Source organism: Nicotiana attenuata, unplaced genomic scaffold, assembly GCF_001879085.1.
Source record: "Nicotiana attenuata strain UT unplaced genomic scaffold, NIATTr2, whole genome shotgun sequence".
NCBI classification, from domain to species: Eukaryota; Viridiplantae; Streptophyta; class Magnoliopsida; order Solanales; family Solanaceae; genus Nicotiana; species Nicotiana attenuata.
The window spans coordinates 33,775-59,334 of NW_017672440.1; the positions used below are offsets into that span (position 1 = coordinate 33,775).

Sequence of the window (25,560 nt, forward strand, 5' to 3'; positions counted from 1 at the left end):
GCGAGGTCCGAACGATGTCCCGCGGGCACCAGGAGCTTTAATGTATTCATGATTGTCTTTTGAGTCTGTATTTCTTTTTCTACTAGAATTTGTCATTTGAGTCTGTATTTCCGTTTCTGCTGGCGTCTGTATTTCCTTAAAAGTTAGTCAGTCGATGGAGCCCGTATTTTTGTTTGAACTAGAATAGGGAGGGCGGAGTCTGTAGTTCTTTTCTGCATTAGAGCCTTTGTAATAGACGTAGTTGCTATCAATAAAATTGAAATTCCCAAAAATATGTTTGCTTCTGCTTTACTTTTATTCTGCAAGAACTACGCTTGGTCTGATCCATGCGGGGTCATGGTACGTAGGCAATCTCCATAGGATTCGACCGTAACCCTAAAAAGAGAGGAAATAAAAGAAAAACAAGAGAAAAAGAAACGCAAAAAGAGAAAATAAGGAATCGAGAGAAAACCCACGGCAAAAGAAAAGGGAAAAGCAGAAAATGAAAAAAAATAGAGGGAAAAGAAAATTGAGAGAAAATAGAAAGAGAAAGAAAAACAAGAAAAAAACAAAGAATAGAAATCAAAAGAAGAGAAAATAGAAAAAGAAAAGCCGGGATGACGCATGCAACCAGTGCAAACATGTATACATCCGTTTAACTGTATAGGTGCATCACACCCCAATGTGCGATTACCTATCTGTTACTTGTCTCAAACTAACCGTGTGTTGCTGTCAATTTCCAGCTTAGCCTTTAGAAACGGTGGTTGGTTGTGGTAAGCTGGCATCACATCAATACTTTACCAGATCGAAAGGAAGTGTGGAAATGTCTACAGAAATGACTTTGCCCGCAGTCCCCATCTCTGAAGACAGCCCCATCTCGGGGGTCCCGGCCTCTGAATCTTTTACAGGCGAAGAAAATCGGATCTTGCGCCTGCGATTGATGGAAATGTGGGATGCTTGGAACAATGGAAAGGAACCTCCAAGCACATTCCCGGATTCCCAGAGTTATTCCCTAGAGCTGGAGGTGCTACTACTGTCCCTATCAGTCATCCTCATACCCCTTTTGGACAACCTACCATGACCGCTCATTTCGTCGGAACACCTTCTGAGGTCCGCCCCCAGGTGTTCCCAGCGGGAGCAGCTCCTAACATCTTCACTGCTCCACCATGCCCTGCTCCTGGACCGGTATTCTCTAAAAGAACCCCTCAAGACTACTATCCTCATACTGGTATGGCCTATGCCCCTACACCTTATGCGGTCATGAATGCACAATCCTTCGGCCGACCGCAACCACAAGCTAACCGAAATCCACCTCCATTCCAAAGAAATCAACCTCCTTACTAGAACCAGTATAACCCCCGACCACCGCAAAATAGCTTCCGCCCTCGAGAACTACCCAAACGACCAAATTTTACGCCAATTGGTGAACCTTACTCCAGTTTGTTCTCGAAACTCGTCCAGATGAATTTACTGCAGCCTATTCCCCAAAACAGGCAGAACCCGGAATCTCCGGCTTATCAACGAGGGGTCCATTGTGCCTACTATTCAGGAGCTGAAGGGCATAGTACTGATAACTGCTGGACATTGAAGAAAGCTGTGGAAGATTTGATTGAACAAGGGAAAATAGTGTTGAGGGATGAAGAAGCCCCGAATGTGACTAATAACCCATTGCCCACTCACAACAACGGGCCGGTAATCGGGATGATCTGTGAAGACAGGGATTTGATCCAGATTTGAAAGCCATAATTGCCATTGCCGACGCAGAAAAGAAACCCAAGGTACCCCCGAAGCAAGGGAAAGGGGAGAAGAAGAATAAAAGTGTCAAAACTGAGCCTGAGAAGAAACCTGAGACAAAAGTAGAGACGGAACCTCCTAAGAACGGAATTCTCTATGTTCCGCGAGGACGCCAAGAAAAACCATTAGTTGTCAGTGCTCCAAGGAAGGTTGAAGTAAAAAGGGAAACACCAATATACGTACCGAAAGGAGCTTATGTGGTACGGGGGACAATTAAACCGCCTCGGCTGAATGAGCCAGTGGTTATTGGACGCGTACCACAAAAGCCAATGACAGACCCCTCTGCAGTGCCATGGAACTATCAGCAAACAGTGGTTACATACAAGGGCAAAGAAATTTCGGGGGAACTTCCAGGGAAAACCTCTGTTGAGAAATATTCAAATGTACAGGAGGTAAACAATGCCGCTCGAAAGCGCTTTCCGTCCAAGAAGCCAGTGAGTGCTGAGGAAGCAGAAGCCTTCTTCCAGAAAATGAAGATGCCTGATTATGAAACAGTGGATCAATTGAGGAAATATCCTGAACAGGTGTCCTTGCTATCATTGGTGACGAAATCTTCCGAACATCAGAAGATCTTAATGAAAACTCTGAATGAGGCATACGTACCAGTTGAAACTTCAGTCGAACAGCTCGAAAGGATGGCAGAAAGGTTCTTCGCCATCAATCAACTCTCTTTCAGTAAAAATGACTTGCTTCCGGAAGGCGTAGCTCATAACAAAGCCTTACATACCGTCAAGTGTGAAGGTTATTATGTCAAGCGAGTCATGGTAGATGGAGGATCGGGGGTTGACATTTTCCCACTCTCTACACTGCAAAGGATGGAAATTGGGACAGGAAGGATTCGTCCAAATAATGTTTGTGTGAGAGCTTTTGATGGTATTAAGAGGGATACCATCGGTGAAATCGACTTGATATTGACCATAGGTCCAGTAGAGTTCGAGGTGACCTTCCAGGTGTTGGACATAGATACATCTTATAACTTCCTTCTGGGGAGGCCCTGGATCCATGCTGCAGGAGCTGTGCCCTCTACTCTCCACCAAATGGTAAAATTCGAGTATGAAGACCAGGAAATCGTGGTCCACGGAGAAGACGAGCAGTCCATTTATCGTGATCCATCTATCCCATGTTTGGAGGCGCGGGAAGGAAGTGAGCATATTGTGTATCAAGCCTTTGAGATTATGGTAGCAGATCAGCACGAGGAGGGAAATCCTTGTCCTCAGCCTTTCCTGTCTAATGCTTCAATCATGGTGACCAGAGAAATGATTAGACACGGTTTCAAGCCAGGGAAAGGGTTGGGAAAAGCTTTACAAGGAATATCTGAGCCGGTAACTCTACCCATAGCAGAAAAGTTTTTTGGAATAGGCTTCCACCCTACCCCAGATGATGAGAAATGGGCCAAGGAAAGAAAGAAAGAAGGATGGGTTCTGCCACAACCATTGCCACATCTCTATGATACTTTTGTCAAGGCCAAGTATGGCAAAGAAGAGGACGATGAGGTGTTCACAGCTGAGGAAATCGAAGATATATGTAGAGCTATGAGACAAATGCTTTATGAAACCAACATGGTTCAGCCAGGGGAAGGGACTAGCACCGCTGAGGTGCTCTATATGGGACCAGATGCTAAACTCCAAAACTTGAAGGCTACGCCATTCCCGATCAGGCGGGAGTCCCGGTAGACTAGCCCTGCCATCTTTTCTGCATCCCGAGTTATCTCAGGGTGTAGCTCGGGTGTTTCTTTTAGTTTTTTGTCTTTAAATTCCTGAATGTAAACCCTGTTATCTTTCCGATTCCAAGAAATAAAATCAATATTTCATCGTCCATCTTTCTTTTATTTCTAATTCTGGTTATTTTTCCTTTTTCCTCTTTTCTTTTCAGTTATAATAACGCGGCTTTAAATAACATGACATGCTTGCGGACTTCATGCCCAGACTCAAACACGCTGTCTAATTGTGAAATAATGAATCAAGAACCGGAATATGATGAAGAAGAGGCTTTTAGGGAAATAAATCGAGAACTGGAACAATTTGAGAACAAACCTAAGCCAAACCTGAATGACACTGAACCGGTTAATTTGGGAACTGCCGAAGAAATAAGGGAAACCAAAATAAGCATTCACACAGATGATCAAACTCGAGATGCAATAATCCAACTCCTGTTCGAATTTAAAGATGTGTTTGCTTGGTCGTATGACGACATGCCAGGACTGAGTATGGATCTAGTGGTGCACAAATTGCCAATTTACCCCGATTGTCCTCCAGTACAGCAAAAGCAAAGGAAGTTTAAAACTGATATCAGTGATAAGATCAAAGAAGAAATCACAAAACAGTTGAAGGCGGGGGTAATCCGAGTGGTCCGATATACTACATGGTTAGCCAATGTGGTTCCAGTGCCAAAGAAAGACGGGAAAACCCGGGTGTGTGTGGATTACCGAGATTTGAATAGGGCAAGTCCCAAAGACAATTTCCCGTTACCTAACATTCACATCCTTGTTGATAACTGCGCCAAACATGAAATACAGTCCTTCGTGGATTGTTACGCAGGATATCATCAGGTGTTGATGGATGAAGAAGATGCCGAGAAGACAGCTTTCACTACACTCTGGGGTACCTACTGTTATTGGGTCATGCCATTTGGGCTGAAGAATGCTGGGGCAACTTATATGAGAGCCATGACCACCATTTTCCATGATATGATGCATCAAGAAATAGAGGTGTATGTGGATGATGTAATCATTAAGTCACGAACTCAGAATGACCACGTTCGAGATTTGAGAAAGTTCTTCGAACGGTTGCGCAAGTATGATCTGAAGTTGAATCCAGCTAAATGTGCTTTCGGAGTCCCATCAGGCAAGCTACTGGGTTTCATAGTCAGCAGGAGAGGTATTGAGTTAGATCCCACAAAGATAAAGGCCATTCGAGATTTACCTCCTCCAAGAACTAAGAAAGATGTGATGAGCTTATTGGGCAGGTTAAACTATATCAGTCGATTCATCGCTCAACTGACTACCACCTGTGAGCCCATATTCAAACTGTTGAAGAAAGATGCGGCTATCAAATGGACATCCGAATGTCAAGAGGCCTTCGACAAAATCAAGGAATATTTGTCAAATCCTCCAGTATTGGTCCCACCGGAGCATGGGCGACCCCTCTTCTTGTATCTGACAGTGTTAGAAAATTCTTTCGGCTGTGTTCTTGGGCAGCATGATATAACTGGAGAAAAGAGCAGGCAATTTACTATCTAAGCAAGAAGTTCACCAGCTATGAGGCCAAATACACTTTGTTGGAAAGAACATGCTGCGCTCTGACATGGGTCGCTCAAAAGCTGAGACATTATCTTCAAGCCCACACCACCTATCTAATAACCAGGTTGGATCCTTTGAAATACATATTCCAGAAATCGATGCCCACTAGGAGGCTGGCAAAATGGCAAATCTTGCTCACTGAATTTGACATAGTCTATGTTACTCGCACGGCAATGAAGGCCCAGGCATTGGCAGATCATTTGGCTGAAAACCCGGTTGACGAGGAATACCAACCATTAAGCACCTATTTCCCGGATGAGGAGGTAAATTCAGTGGAAGCCATCTCTGAGGACACTCGTGCTTGGAAAATGTTCTTTGATGGAGCAGTAAATGCAAGAGGTGTAGGCATTAGGGCAATCTTGATATCGCCCAATGGTCACCACTACCCAGCTACAGCTAGGCTCCGATTCTTTTGCACAAACAATACGGCTGAGTACGAAGCTTGTATCATGGGCATGAATATGGCAATTGACCAAGATGTTGAAGATTTATTAATCATGGGGGACTCTGATTTGATTATCCGGCAAGCCCAAGGGGAGTGGGAGACTCGAGATGTTAAGCTCATTCCCTATCGACAGCATGTGGAAGATCTCACCAAACGCTTCAAGTCGATAGAGTTCAGGTATATCCCTCGGTGTCATAATGAACTAGCCGATGCACTCGCCACTCTAGCTTCAATGCTGCCTTACCCAGGCAATGCCCATATTGACCCTCTGGAGATTCAAATCAAAGAAAAGCACGGGTATTGTAATGCGGTTGAGGCGGAACCCAGCAGTCAGTCCTGGTATCATGATATCAAGAGATTTCTGAAAACACAGGAATACCCCGAGCAAGCCACTGGAGATCAGAAAAGAACCATTAGGCGGCATGCGAGCGGTTTCTTCTTGAGCGGTGATGTTTTGTATAAAAGGACCCCGGATCTCAACCTGCTAAGATGTGTTGACGCCGAGGAAGCCGGAAAAATTATGCATGAAATGCACGCAGGAGTATGCGGACCTCATATGAATGGTTATGTGCTGGCAAAGAAAATTCTGCGAGCCGGGTATTACTGGATAACTATGGAAAAGGACTGTTTCAGCTTTGTTCGAAAATGCCATCAATGTCAGGTGCACGGTGACTTGATTCATGCGCCTCCAACAGAGCTTCATCCGATGTCAGCACCTTGGCCGTTTGTTGCTTGGGGTATGGATGTCATTGGGCCGATCGAGCCGAAAGCTTCGAATGGGCATAGATTCATATTGGTGGCAATTGACTATTTCACAAAATGGGTTGAGGCCATCACTCTCAAGTCGGTCACCAAGAAAGCTGTGGTAGACTTTGTGCACTCCAATCTCATTTGCCGTTTTGGCATTCCTGCAACTATCATCACCGACAATGCTGCAAACTTGAACAGTCGTCTGATGGGAGAGGTATGTGAACAATTCAAGATAACGCATAGAAACTCTACTCCTTATCGGCCAAAAGCCAACAGTGCTGTCGAAGCAGCAAATAAGAACATCAAGAAGATTTTGAGAAAGATGATTCAAAGCTCCAGGCAATGGCATGAAAAGCTACCTTTTGCATTACTCGGGTATCGTACCACAGTACGTACATCAATTGGAGCGACACCGTACTTGTTGGTTTACGGTACTGAAGCAGTCATACCTGCAAAAGTAGAAACTCCTTCACTTCGGATAATCGTTGAAGCGGAGATTGAGGACCGTGAGTGGGTTAAGACCCGACTAGAGTAATTGTCCTTAATTGATGAAAAATGGATGGCCGCAGTTTGTCACGGGCAGTTATACCAACAAAGAATGGCCCGCGCCTATAACAAGAAAGTGCGTCCCAGGAATTTTGAAGTGGGACAGCTAGTACTCAGACGCATTCTCCCTCATCACCAGGAAGCAAAAGGGAAGTTTGTCCCTAATTGGAAAGGTCCATACATAATCCGAAAGATATTGCCAAGAGGAGCACTGTATCTGGGAGACATCGAAGGAAATGACCCTGAAACAGCAGTCAATGCAGATGCAGTCAAAAGGTACTATGTCTAGGCCTCTTGCGATGATGGCTTTTGTGCAATTGAGATGACGAAGACTTCCTTTCTCGCTACCCAAATACTATTAACCCTTCGTAAACCCATTTGAGCCGGTTACCCTTCTTTGGATACCCTCTTTGGAACCCGAAAGTATTATCAAAAAAAAAAAGAAAATATGATGAAAAAAAAAGAGAAAAGAAAAGAAACAGAAAAAAAAAAGCAAAAACAAAAACAAAAATTTGTTCTCTGAACTACGTCTGACTTGATTCCGAAAGGATACGTAGGCAGCCTCTCCCTGAGGTTCAGTCACACCAAAACAAAAATCCCAATTTCCCCAAAAATGAAACTGGGGCAGATGATATAATGGTTCGGCCATCAATCCGCCGAAATGGTTCCAAAGTTGTAGTTCCGCCCAAAATCCTTTTTACCCCAAAACCTTGTCCAAGTCCTTCCGATCAATTGGCAAAGGCAGGGAAGTGGAAAACGTTATTGTTGGAATCTGGCACAATGCGAATTGAGAGAAATAAAATGAGAGAGTCTTATCGGTGAAAACCTTCGGGCACCATAAGGCGATGGTGAGTAGAGAAATTGGAAATGAAAGAGTCCGCTTAGTGAAAACTTGCAAAGAGCACTATCGGGCGATGGTGAGAAGAGAAAGGAGAGAGGTCGATTGGAGAAAACCCGCAAAGGGCGCCGTCGGCCGAAAAGAAGACATCTCATCACTAAAATAGTCCTGGCAAGGTTCCCTGGTTTTGAAATGCGGATCAATGGGTTGACGAGAAGCTGGAAAGTTTGTGTGGGTCGGGTGTCCAATCCAAGAAGCATGTCATGTTCATTCGAAGCCAGCACTCACCCCAGATAAGTCCTTCTTTTCCCCCGAAAGGGACGCTTCTCTTCAAACTCATACACTTGCCTTTTGCATACTTCTCTTTGAATCCCTTTCGGTTTAACACTGATTCCGAATTACTACAAAGAAAGGTGGCAGGGTTGGTTCCATTGGGCTCCGCCTGGCAAAAGCCGGAGGAAATACCCAGCTTCAGCGAGTGCGTCAGGCCAATCCCGACTGACCATGGTGGTTGATGCTTTCAAAGCAAAAACATTGGAAAAGAAAGGAAGTCAAAGGCAAAGGTCCTAAGGGCAGAATAAAGTGAAAAGGCCAGAGCCCACACGGGCAAGTCATAATGGGATCCCGAGAGTTGAATATTGTCGGTTTGGAAAAACAATTCACCCTCAAGATCAACAAGTAGCAGGGTTCTCAACAGAAAGGGGGTCGGGATCAAGCAATTGGGATGATCAAGGCCACAAAACCAACCACCGTTTCAAACTAATAAATTGTTCTTTGTTGAAAACAGGTCTAATTCAAAGCAACCGTGCAAGAAGCAGGTGCAATCCAAAAGAAAATGAAATGCGCAAGCGCTGAAACAGCTTTGCAGTAGGAAAACGACCAAAAAAGAAGTCCCCCCCCCCCCAAATTCTTTCATGCGTTTTGTTAAATGAAAAAGGAAAACATATAAAGAGGAAAAGAAAAGAAAAAGAAAGAAGAAAAGACATAAAATGAAAATCCCAAAAGAAAAGCAAATCGTGGTAGCATAGGATCCCATTCCTTAAATCTCCCGGCCAAAAAACCGAGGAGCTTTTTCTTTCCAAATACCGGCAAAAAAACCGAGGATCTCCCGGCCAGAAAACCGAGGAGCTTTTTCTTTCCAAATCCCGGCTAAAAAACCGAGGATCTCCCGGCCAAAGGAAACCGAGGAGCTTTTTCTTTCCGAATCCCGGCCAAAAAACCGAGGAGCTTTTTCTTTCCAAATCCCGGCCAAAAACTCGAGGATCTCCCGGCCAAAAACCGAGGAGCTTTTTCTTTCCAAATCCCGGCCAAAAAACCGAGGATCTCCCGGCCAAAAATCTGAGGAACTTTTTCTTTCCAAATCCTGGCCAAAAAACCGAGGATCTCCCGGCCAAAAAACCGAGGAGCCTTTTCTTTCCAAATCCCGGCCAAAAAACCGAGGATCTCCCGGCCAAAGAAAATCGAGGAGCTTTTTCTTTCCAAATCCCGGCCAAAAACCGAGGAACTTTTTTCTTTCCAAATCCCGGCCAAAAAACTGAGGATCTCCCCGCCAAAAAACCGAGGAGCTTTTTCTTTCCAAATCCCGGCCAAAAAATCGAGGATCTCCCGGCCAAAAAACCGAGGAGCTTTTTCTTTCCAAATTCCGGCCAAAAAAAACCGAGGATCTCCCAGCAAAAAAACCGAGGATCTTTTTCTTTCCAAATCCCGGCCAAAAACCGAGGATCTCCCGGCCAAAAACCGAGGAGGTTTTTCTTTCCATCTCCCGGCCAAAAAACCGAGGAGCTTTTTCTTTCCAAATCCCGGCCAAAAAACCGAGGATCTCCCGGCCAAAAACCGAGGAGCTTTTTCTTTCCTAATCCCGGCCAAAAACCGAGGAGCTTTTTCTTCCCAAATCCCGGCCAAAAGCCGAGGATCTCCCTACACAATCCTGATTTGAGTGCTTAGATATGTATCACAATTAACTCACAAAATTTTCCTACTGAAAACTAGGGCAGAAAAATTTTGTTCGTTTGTTTTGGTATCTTATGCAGGTCGATCTCAAGACATAGGGTGCGAGATGACCAATGGAATGAGTCTCAATCCAAAATCAAGAAAAGGAGAAAAGAACAAAATGAAATAAACTCAAATTTGAAGCAAGTAAGGGTGCGGGTTGCTCAAAATCTGGTTGAAATCACAAGCTTCGCTGATCCTGTTTTGACCCAAATGCTGCATGAAGAAGTAAACACCTACAACTCGCGAGCATCAAGATTCAGATCGAAGTCCACAGCAAAATCAGCTAAGTCTCAAGATCAAGTTTCAAGAGAATTATAGATAGGAATCTTGTAACTCATAGTTGATAGGCATAGCTAGCTTAGCTTTGATTTTCCTTTTGGTGTAATAAGGGTGTCAGCAAGCAGTAGCAGTAGCAACAGCAGTGAAATCACAGCTCCTGGTTGTCCCAGCTACCAGACCTTCCAGAACTACACTGACCTGATTCCTTTATAGCCAAGGATATGTAGGCAACCTCTGAAGCAGGGTTCGGTCAGGCTCTTTTCAAAATGCTTCTCATGGAGTGCCGAGCAGGCAAAAATCCTTCATGGTGCTCATTTATCTTTGCCCGAAAACCCCTTGTGTCTTTGAGCAAAGAGGGGCAGCTGTGAGCACGTGATTTTTCACGCTTAAATTACTCCTATAAATTCCTTAGAATTAGGATTTTTCTTTATTATTTGAATTAATTGCATGATTTTGTGCCTTGTTTGCATTTTTGTGTGCATCTTAGTTGCCATAATTCATAAAAAAGTACAAAAATAGTGCATTTGCATCTAGAATTCGATTTTATATTTTTAGTCTTACTAGTTAATTAATATTACTAAAATGAGAGAAAAAATAACAAAATGGTCTTTTCACAATTTTAAATTAGGACTTAGTCTATTCTTTTAGAAATTAATTAGTCTAAGTTTGGGGAGTTTAAATTAGGTTTTGTTAGTTTTAATTTTGTAAAGAAATAAACAAAACAAATAAATAAAAAGGAAAAAAAAGAAAAGAAAAGGATTGTAATAAAAAGAAAGTGATTAATTGAATTAAAACAAGAGAAGAGTAAATCAGGCCATCAGTCTTGGGCCAAAATCGAGCCCAGAACCTCTCAAGCTCACCTCAAATCCGTTAACCCAGCCCAAGACCCTGTGTAAACCCGGCCCAGGCCCCCCATATGCAAAACGACACCGTTTTGGCCCAGGTGAATCCAGGCCGTCCATCGCCCATCATCCAACGGTCCAGATTCGTTCAAGGAATTTACATAAAAATGTAATAACCCCTTTACAAAATTAAAGACCAAACAGTCACCCTCCTCGTACCCCCGTCTCCCACTGCCATTCACCATCAGACCACCGTGTCTCCGCCGCCTTCCACTGTGCGCCGCCGGCCGGAAATCACCTCCGGCGGCGGCGATGCTCCAAATCACCCCAAAATTACACCGTTGATTCCTCTCCTCCTCCTCTTTCCATATCTAACTTTAAATTCCCTCAAATCCTCACCGAAAGCTTCGAATTTCAAATCAAAAATTCCGGCCAAACCCTAAATTCATCCAAACAACCCCAAATCCATACCCCTTGACCACCATGACCTTCTCATCCCGAATCCACAACCCATTGCCTTCAAATATTCCCCAATCACCTCGAATTTTAGATCGAAACTAGGCCTGAAACCCTAAATTCTCAGGAGCTGAAGGTTTACTGATTTTGGGCTATAATAGCCCTTTATCATGTGTCTTCTCATGAAAACACATGGTTAAGGACAATTATAATCCCAAATCACTCCGGAAGTTGGCCTTAATGCGAGTCTGATTCGAGAGTTGGAGGTATTTCATTTTTTCTTTTACTTTCTGCTTTCCTCTCGCTCACGATTCTGACTTTTGTTCTTCTATGATTAGGGTCCTGATTATAATAGTATAGTTTAAATATTTGTTCTTATTTGGTTTGATCCTAATTGAATGACTCCTTATCATTAGTCGTGTTGATTGATTTAGAAATTTTAGGTTTTTTTTTTAATTCTATTGATTCTGTTTTGGTTTTAGTTTTTGTTTGATTTCTGTTCTGTTTTGATTTTCTTTTTAGTTGATTTTGTGTTTGGTTTCGATTAAATCATCCATGATTGCTACTGTTAATTTGATTTTAGCTTCAAGTTTGTTTGGTTGCCATTAATTGTTAGTCTACTAATTGTTAGATATAATTTCATGATTAGTTAGGTGATTTGATTAGTTTAATTTTAGGTCCTGTTTGGTTATAGCTGATTAGTCTCTAGTTTGATATTGACTAACTCGGGTAGACTGAGACCAAAGGGGGTTGAGTTAGTTTATATAGGGTTTAAGGCCAATCAAGGGCAGTTTGGGCATTAAAAATGGGCTGGTTTGTTAAAGACCAGTAATTTCAAAACAAAAACAAGGGTAGTATAGGTATTCCATGAATGGAAAACAATGCTAGAATATCCTAGACTCTTCTAGAATAGGGCCTTAGTAAATTTCAGTAGTCTAGTGCAGTGACTTGAGAAACAAGTCAAAACATTAGGGCTAATGAGCAAAATCTGAAAATAAAAAGGGGGAAAATGAGTGAATGCATTCTAGAAGCTTCCTCCCCATTTCTTGCCTATAAAGGACAGCCTACATACCTTCATTTGCAAGTTTCAATCTCTGAAAATTCTCCAAAATTTCCAGCTTCTAATTTTCCCCCCAAAAACCATTTCTACAAATCTGAGCCTCCAAATTTGGATTTCAAATTCAAAGAAGTTCAAAATCTGAACTCTTATAGTTCAAAAACTTCTTTTAGATCTTAATTTCCTCCCAAAAGCCAAAAACAAACAAAAATACAGTAGAAAATTCCAAAAAAACACTGTTTCACTAAATTTTCTAGGCTAATTTTGAGTTTTAGGCATTGATTCTCACCTTTCAGCTTGATTCTTAATTGCTGAAACTTCAGATTCGGCTTGGCTTCAATTTCGAGTTGAATTTGGGTTATTTGAGTCAAATTTTGGTGTGTTTGCTGGTTGTGTGGATTGTTGGACTTCATTTGCATATTAATCCTGGGTTTTGAGACTAATTTTGAGCTGTTGTGACCTGCTGTTTGCTCCTGTTGGTTAATCAAATTGCTGCTGACCTTCCTCTTCTCCTTTATTTCATTGTAATCCAGGTACACGCTCGAATTTGGTTTGATGTAACTTTGAAGTGGAGATGAAATGAAAGATGCTCGCATATTTGCTTCCTGAATTATGCTTGCTTGGATTGTTATGCATTAATAGTTAAATAGATATTAGAGTCTAATATGATTTGATTCCAATTCGTGTGCACATGAATCCTAGGCTGTATAACTTGGACTGAAACTGGACTGTATTGGACTATGTAGATTGTTAGAATTATGACTGTTCCTCCAAGTACTGTAACCCTAGCATAATTTAATTCCCTTGCGTTAATTTGACCTTTAAACTTTGAAAACATATTGTAGAATTCGAAACTAATTCTGAAATAGTATGTATACTCGCATTTGTTAACTCCAGATCTAGGGAGTGTTTGGAATCATGCTGCATATCACGTATTTGATATCTAGTGGTTTAGCTTGTGAAATCACAGACCTGTATCTCGGCATATTAAATCTGTTAATTCTGATGCTTCCATGTAATAGATAATCACCTTGGTGTAATCATCATTTTTTATAATTGATTGTGTTAGTTAATAGCTCAACGAAAAGGTTTAGATTCTAATTGATATATGAATTTGATTCCTAATGTCTAATTTTTTGTCTCATGCACAACGAAATAAAAGTTTGGTTTTGGGCTGATAGTCTAAAATCCTAGACTGCTTGGTGACCACGGATAAATAATTCAACCTGACCATAATTGAGGCCAGGATCGTCTTCTGCTGATTCAATAGAAGCTTGAGCTGTTGGGCTCCATGATAGACCCAATTTCCTTATCTCTTATTTTTCTCTCAATGCTGGCCTCTTCTTAAAATTGGCCATTTCGCCCATTTGGTTTAATTTCCCTTTAGTAGCCAAGGGTGTTATGAATAAGGTCAATCGGAATGTTTTTGGGCTTTTCAAATAAAGTAGCGGACTCGAGCTAAGGGTTTCTTCAGTAATGGGGATCGCCTTGTTCGAGTTCGGACTTGAACTTGGAGGCCCAAATTCCTTAATCACTTTAAATAATGGCAATTGGTGCTTATAATTAATTAGGGCCCTTTAGAGACAAATTCAATAGAAAAATAATAGTTTGCTTTTAGGTTGGCCTTTAAATAATAAAACGAGGTGTGCCGCGCCAAATGAAACCCATAAATCGCGTGGCCCTCCTTAAATGCTTAAACTAAAGTACTTAGAATTCGGGACGTGCCGCTTAGAGAATTTCACGGCCTCCCGCAAAGATAATAACACGTTAGTCGCTGTAGGCGCGCTTTTAAATAATCTTACCTTCCTAAATACGGGTGTGCATTTCATGTAACCCAAATCCAAATCCCAAAACGTTGAATAAGAATGTGTCGAGGATCCGGGTGCATTTCATGTGACGTGATCCAAAAATACGTTTTTAAACGACGTTCACTTTCTTAAAAATTAATTAAAAGCGGTAAATAATTTCAAAATTGCACTATAGGATGACATGTATCAAAATCAGATTTTTAGCCAATTATAATAGTTTAAGCGACCGTGCTAGAACCACAGGATCTGGGGGTGCCTAATACCTTCCCTCGGGTCAACAGAATTCTTTTTCAGAATTTCTGGTTCGCAGACTCCAATTAGGAAGTCGAAATTTTCCTCGATTTGGGATTCAAGTTAAACCGGTGACTTGGGACACCAAAAGCCAATCCTATCCCAAGTGGCGACTCTGATAAATAAATAATCCCATTTCGAATAATGTCACTTTAAATGGAAAAATTCCCTTATACATTATCCTTCGGGGTAGATGTGTAAAAAAGGAGGTGTGAAAAATATTGATTCAATGCTTCAAACTAGTTCATGCTTCACTGATTCATCTTTTAGATTCGATTTATTTGGTATAACATTTTGTTGATTTAGGTTTTCTGAAGTTCATTATGAAATTAGCTCATTTTAGGCTCTTAAGTGTCTAGAAATTCTATGTTTTGCTGTTTGATTTACATAAGAATGCTCATGTGTGTTTGCCCTGATTTGTAAGTCCTTAGAACTTATAGGGACCTAATTGAACTAAAAAAAACTTAGGGCAATTTTCAGAAAATGTCTAGTAAGAGGAAGCTTCTAGAAATGGTACAGCTGTCCTAGTTGTTACAAAAGATGCTGAAATAGGATAAGAAGGGCAGCTGTATTGTACTATTTTTAGGGATTAAGATAAGGAATATACCCAAAATATACCCTCCCTAGGCAGCCTATATATGTAGGCCATTACATTCCGAAAAAGACAATTTGAGCATTATTCTCTGCATAGAAATTCCTGAAAACACAGCTGATTTCAAAAACCTTAGAAAATACTCTCTCAAGTTTAGCTACCTTTTTTAAAAGAGAGAGTTCAGTTCCTTGGCTTCTGATTTTCAACAAAAAAAACATTCAAAATCTCTTATTTTCTGGTCTTCATAAGCTGGGAAACATGGCTTGAAGTGGAGGTCTTTCTTGGTTTTCTTGGGGAATACTGGTTCTTAGCTGCTGTAGCTGGTTGTGGAAGTCTGGCTCTTGATTCTGATTGTTGATTTTGAAATCTGTGACTGCTCTTTTGTTCTAAGCTTTCAGACACTTAGTCATCTATTGGTTGCTGATTTTTGCTGCTGTTTCTAGGTATTTAACCTCAGCTCTTTCTACATGTAATACCTTAATGATTATTGATATAAAACTTAGAATTGGCATGTGTAGAAATAGTTGTCTTTCATGATATCAGTAGTTTTCATTGATATGGATTTGATTTAACTCTGTTTATGTGAAGTTTGAGGTGACTTGTATGAACAACTTGGTCAATATCTGAATACTGCCTTTTATCCTGAAAACAGTTATGTTGTGATGATGTGTCGTTAGAAATTCTGTTTTGTTAATGCTGACTATGAAGTTCAGTCGTGCTTTTCTCATCTTTCTTCTATCTAAATGAATGGTCTGCTATTTACTCAAGGATTTTTGTTTTTGTCTGTTGGTCATGAGCTGTTTCCTGCAGATTTGGTCACTAGTTGGCCAAATCAGCGGGTACTAGAAGCTGAAATTTAGAACCATACTATGTGGTATGAATCTGATGCTCTTCATGGAGGAAGCCAAGCTTGTGATGGACAAGTCATGTCCAAAAGAGGCAAGGATTAGTTAGGTTACTAAAATTGTAATAGAATAGTTTTGTTAACATTAGTAGTTTATGTATTAATAATCTTATGTAACATGCTTTGGATTTCTGGAAAAATTTCTTTCTTATTTTATTTGGGCTGCTGTAATGAATCAGATTTCAATGTCATGTAGTTAAGGATCAAAACAGTAGCTTTAGGACTATATTTTTTTTGTCATTACATTATCGTAAGTGTAGTGGAACAGGCCTTGAGCCCAATCCGTGATGGTAAAAGGGCTATCTTCAAATTCAAATGGGTTGAAGCTGTGAGTAAGCCCAGGTGGAAAATTACCCCTAAGTGAATCCGGGCTTCGATCATTGGGCCTGAGCGATAAGCCTAAGAATTTGGTTTATTCGTAAAAGGTTCTTTATCAGCTATACTATAAATATATGTTTTGTTGCAAACTGTGTAGTCAATGGTTGAACTAGAATTACGCTGTATATTTCTGGTTTTATTTTAAAGCTTAGTTGATTTCATTTTTAATCGTTACAAATATGTGAGTAGCGGTCAGAGGTAAGGGTGGATAGGCCCAGCCAGAAAAACATAGTAACTGGGTCCGCCTGGTATTGGCCCAATGTGGGCAAGAACTTGTTTAAATTTTCAACAAAGGCAAGAGCTTTCAAGCTCCTTCTCTGCTGGGCCAAGCCTTAGGCCCAGATGCAACTCCTTGTAAAGCTGAACCATTTTTCCTAATTTAATTAAGCCCAAGCCAAAATCCCTTCCCAAAAAGATTAACTTAGACTTAGCCCTTCTAATTAGGTGTAACTTTCCTCTAAAAAAAGGCAATAATTCGAGGTGTGCCATACCAAACAAAACCTATAATTCATGGCCCTCGTAAAATTAGATCAAGAGTTAACCCTTATAAAAAAAGATTTGAGGTGTGCCATAAATAAATTAAATCATTCATGGCCCTCACAAATGTTGCTATTAAAAATTGAATCCTCGTAGTTGCTTTAGACACGTTAATTAATTAATTCATCATATGCATTTCATGTAGCGTGGTTTAAGACGTATTTTAAATAGCATTGAATTTTCCTAAAAGGTAAAAGCGGTTTTAAAAGTTGTAAAAATGCACAATAGGTTTAAAACATGGAATAAATGAGATAATAGGCCAAATATTAATAGTTTAAGCGACCGTGCTAGAACCACGGAACCCGGGAATGCCTAATACCTTCTCCCGGGTTAACAGAATTCCTTACTTAGAATTTCTGGTTCGCAGGCTTTTAAAATAAAGTCAAAATTTCCTCGATTTGAGATTTTAAAATAAAACCGGTGACTTGGGACACCCAAATAAAGTATTCCAAGTGGCGACTCTAAAAAATTAAAAAATAATCCCATTTCGAATAATGTCACTTAAATTGCAAAAAACTCCCTTGTACTCCCCCTCGGGTGGTAAAAAAGGAGGTGTGACACCAACGAGGGGTCCTTACATATGATTATAAAAGCCCACAAAGGGTCCTTACACAGAAACAAAGAAGCGAAAAGGTACACGTATAGTAAAAGCCTAGAGCCTAGCCTACTCTCAAAGGTGATTCCTCGGCAGCCGCATCTTCGAGCGTCATCTCCTCGGGCATGCATCCTCGGCGGCAGTGTTTTCGACCGCCACCTCCTCTAGGACCTCATCTCGATCCTCTAGAGTAATATCTCCGAGGGCGAAGATGAAAAAGAGGAAAATGAGGAGAGAACGAAGATAGAAGTGAGGCGGAAGAAGTAGAAAAAAGAGACATAGCCCGCCGAAGCCAAAGGTTGAAGATTCGGCGGGCACCTACCCTACTTGCACGGTCGCTCTAAGTCCACCTTCTGGGACATAGTGCCGTGCAATTTTATCAGCCGGTCGTGCCATTTTGTCCCTTGGAAAACCCAGGGGATGAAGTGCCACACCAGGCCAGGGTAGGAGAGAGCAGCGGTGTATAGTCCGAACGCTCTCCCGAGCAGCGGTGTAAGGGTCCGAACGTCCCCTTAAGTTGGAAGAAGTCGGACCCCCCATCTCATCACCTCGAACCAACGACGACAACCGCAACAACCGCAACAACAGCAACAACAGCGACAAGACAATGTAATCTCGCTCGGTAAGGGAAAGCCCAGACAAAAGTCCATGGCATGGCCGATGAGAACGCCGCCATATAACCTTAAGGCCATAGACCCTAAACATGGTGGGTAGCAATGGAGGAGAACAGTGGGGAGAAAGGGATGAAAAGAGGTTGAAAGGCACTTGGACAGAGAGATAGTGCCGGAAGGCCCCCATTTATAAAGGGTGATAATATGGCCAACGATGCCATCAATGCCTTTGAAAGACGGATCCACAGACGCAATCAATGCGTTATTGAAAATCGAGTCGACGGCGATACTATCGCTTTAAAGAATGGGAATCGGTAGCGCATTAAATAACGCTGAAAAGACAAGTCCATGGGACGTTCCGGTTATCGTGAAGGCTTACAGCATAAGATGATATCATCGGTATGACATCATCGCGGGAAGTCCGAAGAGTTGGATGTCAAAATCGTTTCTTATCACTCCTCTCTAAGAAACGCGGGGACTATCTGTATATGGTGAAATCGGAGGGTCCAATTTCTCATCATTAAGGCACTCGGAAGATCACCTCGACGGCTCGAGGCCGCGGCCGAGTATCTTTCCTCGAGGGTCGACAACACTCGACCCCAGGGTAGTAATGATCACGGTAATGGTGGAAATGGGGAGTTTCCAAGGCACGCGGCTAGGTCTGACACAGTCTAGCGGGCTACTCTGAACCCGAATCAGGGCGTCATTCAGCCGTCCCATCCCCATATCTATATAACTAATGTATTTTGTACTATGTGGGAATTTCCCTCCTATATAAAGGGAGTCCTTGTAATTTTGTTAGGATCTGTTGCTTCAGCTGCTCCATAAGAAATATAAGACAACATTCTCTGTGCTCTCTTACATATTCTCTTGATATTATTACTCCCATTTATTATCTTTATTATTGTTCATCATTTATTACTTATCATTGGCCATAAAGAGCCTTCTTTGATTTTATTATAACTGTTAGTCATACTTCGATTACCTTCGATAGCTCACAGTCGAGCCCCGGAATCGACCTCGAGGCCCCCGAATCGACAAGCTCGAGGCTCGATTGCTAACCTATCGGTTTGACCATCACCTTATCCTTAGCTCTTATTTCGTTTCCAAGTCTCACATACCTAGCATCAACTCCTTAACAACCGGCATAAAAATAGATCACGTATTTTTAGAGTCCCATAATCTAATTTAATTGTTGTTACCATTTTCACGGTAAACAGGTATAAAATTCGAATCTTATATCCTGAATTCTAAATAAGCAGCTCAAAAATTTAAGATTCTTAGTCGTGAAATTTGAGTGAATTAGCTACTCTTTAAATAAATTATAAATTATAAATTATGGATATATTTTAAGTGGCTAGTGGAGCACTACGCCCTTTATAATGACTTGATCCGGCCCAGATGTTCCAGTTTGGCGGGAAAAGAAGAGAAAAGAAATGAGCTCGTCGGCGGTTGAGCCGGAATCTCCCGATCTAGTGTGCCAACTTGACAAGGTTCAAGGCGTCGTCGACGCCCTCACCTCCGTCCGCTGGAAACGCCACCAGGTTCCTTCTTCCCCACTCCCATTATTAACTTCTTTTGCACAGCAAAATACTCCTAACATTCCAATTCGGTATCACTAATTGCCAACAACACCATCAGGATGCAGTTGTGGAGCTTTCGGAACACGGCATAGTGTTAATTGTTGAGGAAACCGCTTGTCTTCAGGCCAAAGTTTACTTGCAACGAGAGGTTTTGAAATTTCTGTATTGTCTCCGTATTTTCTACCTGTTTAAGTTATGTGAAATTTTTAGTTTTTTCTGATGCGGAATTAGGTTTTCTTTTTCTGTAGTTATTTGTTCGTTACGAATATAGCGCAGAAGGGAGGCCCCGTTTCGGAGTGAGCTTAGGGTTATTTGTTGATTGCTTGAATACGTTTTCGGTTCCAGGACATTCAAGTGCTATTGAAATATGCTATCCTGGTCCTGATATGCAACTTCTTCTCAAGTAATTATTCTCTGAGCCTCGCTCTCTCTAATTAGGTTGTCCAATAGCTTTTGAAAGTTGGCAGTTTTATTATGCTTGTTTGAAAATGCAAAATGGTTTTGCTAGGGTTGTTTTCAAATGCATTGTTAATTGACTAGATAGAGTAAAATTCAGAAGGTTGACATAGTGAATTAAGACCTACTTAGCACCCAAAAGACGAAGAAGAGGGGAGAAAATGGAACTGAAGCATGGAAAAACAAAAGCATCTTCCCCCACTTTCCCGGTGTTTCCGACAGGGTAGATCTAAAATTTGAAGATGATGCTGGACTTCTTAATATAATACATACTTTTAAAAGTTCTTTAAAATTTGTATTTACATTTATAATAATTCGAGTATGATACAGTGAGTCCTGAGTGCACTGCTTATATGTTGGATTCACCTTTGATCTCAAGGTCGTATCAAATTACTTGGCATTTTAATTAGCATAAACGTGAATTAGTGACAGAACAAGTCTTTTTTCCATTTATGCATGGCTTTTTAGAGAACACTGTTTTTTTCTTCGTGTACATCTGCCTTTTATTAAGTGGAAGTTTAGAAAGACCTCAATAAAGAGATAAAGTGAAATGGTAGTTGTCAATGTCTTTGTAATTGAGTAGTTTCGCCATTTAAGTCAATGTTAATGAATCACATCTTCTACAAATTCTGTTATAAAGTGTTATCCATGCATTGACTGATAGAGGAGTTATGTGGAATCTTCAAAACAAAATCACTTTATCTTTAGGCACATTCTGCGTATTCCCAAGTTTTCTCTCCCTGGATAAGCACCATTGGCTAGCTTTAAAGTTTTGTAACCTATTTTCCTAATTCCAAAGTTAGGTCTGTTGACTCTTCAGGTGCTTGTACTTATGCGGAAATCAGAACAAGGATTCCTGATACAATATCATGGGACTACAATTTTGAACCTGCTGGAAGTACTCCTCTCAGTTTTACTGTGAAGGTAAAATTTCTCTTCGGTAGCAATTACAGAGTAGATCCTGGTATCAGTCGTTGCTGAGCACCAGTCTACAAAAAGCATGTGTCTGTATGCTTCACATCTTATGCACATAGTATATGCTTTTGGACCTTGAGTAACATAAAATTTTCTTATTAAAGATTGCTCTCTGTATGTCCTTTTGTAATTTCTTTGTATTTATGACTCTGGTTGACATACAATTATATTGATACGATCGTACTAGTTGTTATTTTCCTGATTATGTGCTCATACTGGACAGGATGGACTAAATAATGTATATTAGTCAATTGGAGGAACTCGATTGTTTCCTCATATTCATTGAAAGTTGAGACTTCTGCAGTTCTTCCTCTCTTTAGTCTTTGGGAATCAATGCTATCTATCAGATTAGTGATATATCTAGCTAAATGAGTGAATCTGGTCGTAGGCTGGCCCTGTTGATGTTTGCTATAAAGCTTGCTTCAGTTTTTTTAATGGATTTCTTTAGAGCTGACAAATAGAAAAGGTCTTGTACTTTTTAAGGTCTGGTTTTGTATTCAAGCGAAGTCCTTTCTTTCTTCCAAGACAGTACAGTTGGAACTAGTTCATTTGTTTTCTATTCTTTTATCATTTGAGAAAAGGTCCAAGGGAGACTTCTACGAGGAAACTTGTCAGATATCCGAAAACATTTTAGGCGGTTGCTCATCCATATTTTTGAATTGTGAGGGTTATAGCAATCCTAAGCTTTGATATGGAACATAAGCCTCTTTTGTTGCATGAGGAATAGTTCTTTTTTTTTTTAATCAAATTCCATCATCTCGATGGTGGAGTTAGGCCAGACTCCAACTTGTATATTTCAAAAACTTTGATTACACGGAGGATCATGAGGAATAGTTCACTATATGATTTACATGCCATAAGTAGGGAGTTTGTTGCTGATTTTGTTTTCTGTAAGGTCTTGAATGCAAGGTTTTTTGAAGTGGTAAAAAAGGTTAATAAATTCTCTGTTATTTATTTTGTGGAAAGATCAATCTAAGATGTGCACGTCTTCCTTTTCCTTCCGGTAGTAGTTGCGTATTCTAGTATTTCCATATGCTTAAAAATTTATTACTACTTGGTATTGCCTGTGTTTTGGTTGCTCTACTTCTTTGTTGTTTCGTGATTTTTACAGTACTGTATTTTTTCTCTATACTGTTGTGATTTGCATGCTTGCTTGGAGCTGAGGGTCTACCGGGAACAACCTCTCTACCTGCATAAGGTAGGGGTAAGGTTGCGTACATACTATCCTCCCCAGACCCCTATTTGTGCGATTACACTGAATTTGTTGTTGTTGTTGCTGTATCAATCTAAGATGTCTTTCTGTTGGTTGAATAAAAAACTATTAGCTTTTAAAATTCCCGATCAAAAAGCCATTATGTTTAATTGACTGCAGATGGCCAAGGCAAAGAGGACATTAAATAAATTTGGAGTGAGAAGTTTCTTTGCATTTGTCTAGGATTTAACTTCTCCAGCAATGTCAAGTCGTGAACACCCAAATAGATATAAGTATCATGGAAGCTCATGTGCTAGTGCATACACTATTAAACTAACTCCATTTCCAGTTCCTTGCTCTATAGCACTTTAAATTCGGAAGTTAGGTTTAGTATCTTCCCATAGTTTGGTTAAAGAGCAGTGTAAAGAGAAGTCATCTGTCTCCTTCTATGCCTCTTTCAGGAGGCTGCATCTGGCAATATAACCTAATCTTTTGCTATTAATGTGAACGTTTTGTTCCGGATACTGAAACCAACGTGCCATGCCCGAAAACAAAATTTTGTGCTTGGGTTCAAAAGAGGTGTTTTCCATTTTGACTAATTTTGTCAGTGACTCAGGTCATTTGCAGGAGCAATCAACAAATGCAGGGTAGTGCTCTGTTCATCTGGTTTCCTCTCCACATTCTCTCTAAGGGTTACTTCAGAAAGGAGGGGAGGATAATAATGGGAAGGAAATAGAAGAGGAAGTGAAGGAGATCATTTTTATTTCCTGAGTTTGGTTCAAAGGGACTTGGGGAGGGAAGTAAAGTTATATTCTTCCCTCCTTTGGAAGTTAAAGAAGTTACTCGGAAGTAAAACTTGTGTTTTTCCTCCTTATGCTTCTAACTGGTAAAGCAACAATCAAAAAGAAAAGTTCAGAAATTTCGTGGATTTTGTCTCTCGTTCCCTTTAATCCAAAGAAATAAGAGGTTGTCAGAATTAACTTTTAATAGTTAACAGTCGAGTGTTGGCTTGCTGGTACTTCAAGTCGCATGAGTTGAGCTTAAGCATCTGTTGGAAGTTAGCTTCATGTTTTTGTAAGTGTAAAGTGTCGTAAATTCATACACAGAATGTGTTCTTCGTCCTTTACAGTGTCACACTGTGGTTAGGGCAAAAAGAATTGTGATTGCTTGAAGTCTCAACCATCCTTTACTGTTGAGCTAATTATCACCATGTCATTGGTTCAATTGATAGTCTGCAGCTCTAAAGGAAGCCATAGATGACCTTGAGTGGCCAGGATCAAGCATTCATCTAATCCTACAGCCTACACCACCATCGGTTACCTTTAGAGGTGAAGGTCATGGTGACTTACAGGTAGGGCATGACTTGATGTTTTAGTACCATTCTCTTCTCATATTCTCTGCCCTCTTATGTTTTTAGATTCATCTGTTTTGCAGATAGACTTTATGTGTTATGCCAACACTGATCTTCTGGTTGCATTTCATTGTGATCGTCAAGTCTCTCACAGGTTCTTCTCCTAACAGAATGATATGATAAACCAAATGCTTTACATTTGCGCAAGACTGTATGATCTGATCCAGTTCCTGACATGGACAGGTATAAATACAAATTTCTCCGTGCTACAACCTCAAACATACCCAGCAGTGTCATCCGGGATAATCGAGGAAGTAAGTTGACCATTGGGAGAGGGGGAATGCTCAAAGTTCAGCATCTGGTCTCAGTTGCAAAACCAGCAATGCCTCACCCACATATTGATTCTGCTGGCTATCAGCAACCCAGCCGTATTGCATATATTGAATTCTTTGTCAAGCCAGAGTTTGATGATGACGGTGCGAATGATACATAGGAAGTTCTTGCTTAACAAAATTAGTTGCTCAATGTTCTTATTAAAGGGGATATTGGCAGCTTGATTTAAAAACTTCCTCACGTGTGGAGTTACTATCCTAATTCCTCTGACAGCTTAAGTAGTCAGTGTTAGGATATGCATTGGAGTTGTGTTCTCTTAAAATCAGTGTTTAAGGGATTTGTTTTGCGGATCGTGATATATTCAACTTGTGATGGGTAGACGCAAGACATTAGCATCATGATATTAAGGTTTTTTGCTCACATAAAAAGGTCCAAGTTAGCTCTTCCATGTGAAACAGTACATTAACAAGTGTGCTAGACTTTTCCGGGTTTGTCAAAAAAGAAACATCCACGGAGATAGAATTCTGGCAATGGAAAATCAATCCTGGCAGGAAATCTATATATCTATATCAATATCAATATCAATATATATATATATTAAAGGAATAAAGTTTGCATTGTGGTTAAGCCAAGTGGCTAGCTATTAAGAAGCCACTTGGCAAACTTGGAACAAAGAAATGATTAATTAATGAAAGCAAAATGAAAATAAATTAATTCAAAATTTGATTTATATTCTCACACATACCTTTCTAAGATTTTGAAAGCTTTCCAAAAATAAGGATTTCTATTTAATTGTTATTCACCGTCTACATGAAAAGTTTTAGTTTACTTCATAATTTTTATATTTTTGGAAATATTACGTAAAGAAATAAAATGACAATGAAAATATTACTACAATATTTAAATATAATGTGTTCAAATAATTAAGAAAATATTTTTCTATGATTAATATCTGAATTGAGTGCAGTTAATTTAAGTTTGAAAGCATTACATAATTTTTTGAAAAATGCGGTTAAATTTAAAAATTAGAATGATAAGAATTATTTGAATTTGAGATGTGATTTTTTTTGGAAATATGATAAGAAAAATTATATTTTGGAATATGAACAATAAAGTTAAAGTTACTATCGAAATATTTTTAATTTTTACCTATATTATATTAGAATGAGTTTTGTAGAAATAGATATTAAATTCAAACAAGCTAAGGAAAAGCCACATGACAATGCAATAATATTAGGTATTGAATAATATAAAATAAGGAATAAATAGAAAAAATAAAAAATCAAAATTTTTATCATAGAGAAAAAAGGGTAATACTTATTTAAATTTGAGATGAGAAAGCTTTTTTATATTATGATAAGAAAAGTCATAAAATGGATAAGTCTACATAACTCGAGTCTAATAGATAAAATCATAAACTAAAATATTGAATAATAAAAATAATTTAGAGATAATACGAGTATACTTATAAATCATAAGTTTAGAAAATAAATTAAAGTTAATATACAGTACTTTAAAATATTATTAACTAATTTAAATAATTTAAAATTTTGAGCTATGTTTTTAAAACAAAATAAATATTTATTTTAAGATTTAAAAAATCATATATTTATATATATTATATTAAAAGAGCAGTAGTAGATAATGATATTAAATAAAGTTACCATTAAGTTAAGAA

General features: G+C 39.9%; 1 protein-coding gene across 1 annotated transcript; it reads left to right on the forward strand.

The window, feature by feature from the left end:
* Positions 1 to 19,390: 19,390 nt before the first annotated feature.
* On the forward strand, positions 19,391 to 24,299 carry LOC109213212. Its single transcript, XM_019376974.1, has 7 exons — positions 19,391 to 19,536; positions 19,634 to 19,723; positions 19,824 to 19,978; positions 20,835 to 20,955; positions 23,430 to 23,549; positions 23,633 to 23,703; positions 23,793 to 24,299. Exons 1-7 carry the CDS (start codon positions 19,429 to 19,431, stop codon positions 24,040 to 24,042), a joined length of 915 nt encoding a protein of 304 aa, XP_019232519.1. The 5' UTR covers positions 19,391 to 19,428; the 3' UTR covers positions 24,043 to 24,299.
* The last annotated feature ends 1,261 nt before the right edge of the window (positions 24,300 to 25,560 follow it).